Source organism: Chenopodium album, chromosome 17, assembly GCF_948465745.1.
Source record: "Chenopodium album chromosome 17, dcCheAlbu1.1, whole genome shotgun sequence".
NCBI lineage: Eukaryota > Viridiplantae > Streptophyta > Magnoliopsida > Caryophyllales > Amaranthaceae > Chenopodium > Chenopodium album.
Genome location: NC_137850.1, coordinates 13,721,242 through 13,726,194, shown reverse-complemented (window position 1 = coordinate 13,726,194; position 4,953 = coordinate 13,721,242). Strand labels below are relative to the sequence as shown.

General features: G+C 33.4%; 1 protein-coding gene across 1 annotated transcript; it reads right to left on the bottom strand.

The window, feature by feature from the left end:
- Positions 1 to 493: 493 nt before the first annotated feature.
- LOC145588687 (uncharacterized) lies at positions 494 to 979 on the bottom strand. The gene has a single exon (XM_081645301.1). The coding sequence runs from the start codon at positions 977 to 979 to the stop codon at positions 494 to 496; it is 486 nt and encodes a 161-aa protein (XP_081501427.1).
- Between the last annotated feature and the right edge of the window lie 3,974 nt (positions 980 to 4,953).

Sequence of the window (4,953 nt, the reverse complement as noted above, 5' to 3'; positions counted from 1 at the left end):
GGAGTGCCACCCTTGGTTGCATTGGCTCGAACTTGACCTCGGCCTCGACCAGCAGATTTCTTATTATCGAAGTACCTTTCTGGGTATCCGATGACTTCATAGCAGCCATTAGATTCATGGTCGTGCTTCTTACAATGGCTACAAATTGAATCAACCCAACATGTTGTGGCTTCGTGGCCCGGTCTCTTGCACTTGGTACAAAAAGGCCTTCTAGAACCATGACATTTCCCTGCGTTTGTACGAGCAGCGAAGCCAAGAGCTTCGATTGGCTTTTGATCGACTTCTTTTCTAGATGAACGGACTCTTTCCTCTTGTGTTACTAACTGATAGGCGCGATCGAGACTAGGCAGAGGGTCTTGAGATAAAATTTGCGTTCGTAATGATGCATAAAAGTCAGGATACAATCCCATCAAAAAATCATGCAACTTTGCTTGTTCTCTTCGCGCTTCGTGTAGGCGGCAACAAGTACAACCAGTGACAGAACAACAAGAGATTAAGGGTTCATGATGGTCCAATTCTTGCCATAAAGAGTGTAATTGACCGTAGAAACTGAAATCGGCATCGTCTTTGTTTGTTCACACTTAGCAATTGATGACCGTAGTTTTTGGATTCGAGAACTATTGGTTTGAGCGAACCTCTGTTTCAAGTGATTCCAAAAAGGCTTTGCGTCTCTAAACTTCGTCAAGGAGGATCGTAGTTCGGGATCAATTGTATTCGATATCCATGATATGAGCATAGCATTGATTGCTGTCCAATCGGACTTGGTGCACAGTGGTGAAGGAGCGAGAATGGTGCCATCTAAGAACTCAAATTTGCGTCGGGCTTCGAGAGCGATTTGTATGTCTGCCGCCAAGCTATCATAAATTTCAGATTTCAAGCAAGTTTGTATGATAAAGTCCCTCGGTCGGTCTTGGGATCCAAGATAATAAGGGGAATTTGGTTTTATCTCCGTAGGTGGTGGAATATCATCACCCGCCATTGATGATGGTTATTGAGAAAAGAAAATACAGTACTAGCTTGATACCATGTAAAATAATGAATTCTTGATGTTGTATTGAATTTGGCAGCAAGGCACCATGTATATAATACAAAGATCCTACGAGTCCTAACTCTAGAGAAACTATATCTTGTGGAAATCCTAGAGATAAAAGATTAGGAAATAATATATCCTATTTTACATAAAGTATCTCAACATAAATATATTCCATAAATACTATCTTGATATATCTCAATAAAATTTCTTCAATTGATTGTAATTTCGTTCTTTTTCTCATCAATTTTCTTGCTTGTGTGCTTAAATATCATTTAGATAGACTTTGTTATATTGAGTTGTTGTCAAATTACATTGAATTTTCAGTTATTGTGTCGTAGAAAGCCATTGTATTTAAATCTAGGGTTTGACTGTATAGCGTATTGGGTGTGGGGGATTTAGTGAGAGTTTTAGCTTACTTAAGCTTCAATTATTTAAGGTTTTAGTCTAACTAAGAATCTCAGTTGTTGAAGAATTTCATTCGGTTTGTTTTACTACTCAGATATACCCTTTTCATTTTCTAGGCTGGGTGTTACGCTATGAACTCAGAAGTTGTGTTAATCGGGTTTCAAATTCATGGGATTTCACCAATTGGGTAGAATATAAATACAATACCATTTTACATGATTGTTTACATTTAGAGATATACCGTTTATAATAGATTAAATGGAGTATTATAGTGGTGAGTAATTGGTTTTTAGATATCTGAGAAAACAAAGAAGTTGCATACATTTCACCATTCCAGATTTTATCACAATTTTCTTTATTTTTTATTTACTTGGACTAATCAATCATTTGATGTTGTTGAAGAAAAAAGAACGATGAGCTTTCAAATCTTTACAAGTTTGCATTAAGTTGTTATTAATATTATCTGAATTTTGAACCAGCTTTGATCTTATTACTTTGGTTAAAAAACACAATAATTATAAGTTATTTTCAATTTTCATCCAAATTAGTTAAGATACCAAGCTAAATATCTCAAAATTCTCATAAAAAATGTGTTAGCATTCTATTTTGGCAAGGTGATGAATTGCTTGGTTTTGTTGTGTAGTTGACGATGGCTAGGAACACTTGAGCTTCATTAACTTAAGGTTTAAGCTGTAGCTCGGGATTACGAGCTCAGTAAAATAAGAAGTCAAAATGACATTTGTAGCAGAAGTGGCCCCTGTGATGAAGAAGAAATTTAGTCTTAATTAGAGAGTAAGAAGACCCTGGGATTGAATAGACGAGCTTGTTGAGTGTGAAATAGTACTTATTATCCTCTTTAAAGAAATTCGTCATCAATGAGGTTGCTGCTCTTTTTTACACATATTTGTTTTCTCACATGTCTTTGTTTCCCTATTATTTTACGTGAAAGTCTGAAATCAGGTCCTTATGGTGCTTCATAGTAAGATATTCTATGAAATTTATTGAATCAAGAATGTATTGTTTGATTCTGTAAATGTGCTGGAAAAATTGGTATTCTGTGAAATCTACTAAATCAAAAATATCCTTAGTAGCTGTTATGCTCTTATTTTGGGGTTTCTTGAAAATCAGTTGAGTGATTGGCAGCACTCATTTAGAAAACCATACTTTGCTAAACCATACTCTACTAAACAATTATAATTTTCTATTTTTGATTCTCTACATGAAAGGAATACAAGGATTAGATATCTTAGGGAAAAGCTATTCCACGTAAAATAACATTAAAAAAAATAGCAAATAAGAAAAATATCTTTTTTTTGAGTTCGTTGTGTCGCTATAGCCAGTTTAAGTATGGAGCCTCAGTTGTGTTTTCCCTGGCTTTGGCTTTAACTTCTGAAGGATTACTGCCCCTTGTCTTACATCCTTTAATGTTTTTTTTTTATTATTATTATTTTTTGGTTTGTTGTGGGGGTGGATGGTTTCCAATTATCTATTCTCTGTATATTTTTTAATAAGGATTTGAAGATATATGGCAATAAGCTAACAAAGATAAAACCTGATTTGGTTTGATATGGTTTAATTTTTTAAAAGAATAATTGTTAAGCCCTATTAAGATTTGGTGCATGGTGGATTCCATACTGATGGTGGTGGTTATTGCTTTGGTCTCCTACTCTCTAGGCAAGAATATAATATAGAAGAGAAAAAGGAAGATGACAAAAGTCATAGAACTTTTGTATGAATTGTACAATTCTCTATATGTTATATGGACTTTGAATGTTGCTGAATGGAATTTCTTCTAATCAATCTACCCAGGGCTAAATGATTGGTAACTCTGTGAGATTATTTAAAATATTACATCATAACTTTTGAATTTGCACCCATATAAATCTAATTTTTATCTATTTGATTTTTATACTGAAATGTGATGTTGAGCATCATCTTTTTTAGTGAATTTACTTTTTATGTGAAGCTGAAACCATTTTAGATTGTCTCACTACTAACAGTTAATTACATCAAAAATAGAAGTAACAAAGCTTCTATTTCTGCATAGTTTGATGTAAATTCTGAAATAACCAAGAAAGTCTAAAAGGTTAATGGCTTTTTTTTCCTCTTTGGATTGTAGGTCTAAGCATTTTGTCACAATCTAAACTTTGTTTTATTACCCCCTGCAAGCAAATTAAGAAACTATAATTGTGGCTTTCGACTAGACGTGTAACGGGAATAGCCAAGAAGAAAAAAGGTACTTCACCATCCTCTCTCTCTCTCTCTATCTATGAGGACTTTGCATATTCATCTTTTATTAATATTCATTGTAGAAATCAAAACTCAAGAATTTTGATAATAACGGCAACTGATGTCTTGTCTTCTAAGTGTATGGATGCCTTGATATTTTTGGTAAGTTCTTTACTCCATAATTTTTTGTGAAAGTTAGTTGTGATTTTGGTTTTCTTAAATTATTAGATGGAAAATACTTTTCAGAGATTGTATGTATTCTGTGTTTTTTGGTAGATCCATGGCTCCCTAGTATTAGTAATTTTGATCTATTGTTGTATTTAGATTCGCTTTCATTGTTGATGTATTGATCGATACATATGTAGAAATGTGTTGCAGGGTCAAAAGATTATGTAGACATCCATGTATGAATGCTGAGAAACGGTAGAAAAGGGCTGACAACTAACGCTGCAATATTTCAAGGATGGAAGAAAGATCAAAGCTATTTAAAGATTTCAATTAGTGATTCGGAATTTGTTCCACTACAACTAGTCACAAATGAAGTTTAAGTTGGAATTATAATTGTTGTAATAGAAAACTCATTACTACGAAGTATAAGAGATTGTACATATGCTATTATATATTTATATGTAATAAAATTTTTTGGCATAATTTTGTTGTATATGTATCTTATTTTTTTGGTACTATTAGTATACTAGAAATAATTGTCATTGAGTGAAATATTTTAATTTGGTATTCTAGATATTTTTTTGAAAAGAATTTGGACAAGAAAAACCGTCCCTCAAATTAGAAAATATGGACCGGAAAAGGCGTCGCAAAAGACATCAAATGTATGAAAATCTGGACATAGAAAAGCGTCACTAATTTTAAGATTGTTGACCAGAAAAAGCGTCGCCAAAGTTAAGAAAGTGCGCCAACTAAGGCTAATTGCGACGCTTTATATAAAAATTTAGACATAATAAGGCATTGATATTCGCGACACTTTTTGATGTCCAGCAAAATTCTCGACTCACTTATTCTCGTCGAAAGAGTTTTTTACGACGCTTTTTTGTGTCGAAAAAAAGGCTTAAAAGCGTCTAAAAGACACGCTTTTTGTAGTAGTGACCTATCATTTTATCATCATTTACTTTGTTAAAATCATGGACTAAAGTTTCAATAACATATCGAGGGATTTTAGATCAACGATGCCATATTGAGAGAATATCATCCTCTTTACTCTTTTTTAAATCGCTATCTTCTCATTACATGACATCACTTAGGACAACCTTCACTTGTAAAATCGTTAT

What these genes read in the sequence shown, in the direction of transcription:
- LOC145588687 (XM_081645301.1), bottom strand. Translation starts at nt 979, where the DNA reads ATGGCGGGTGATGATATTCCACCACCTACGGAGATAAAACCAAATTCC.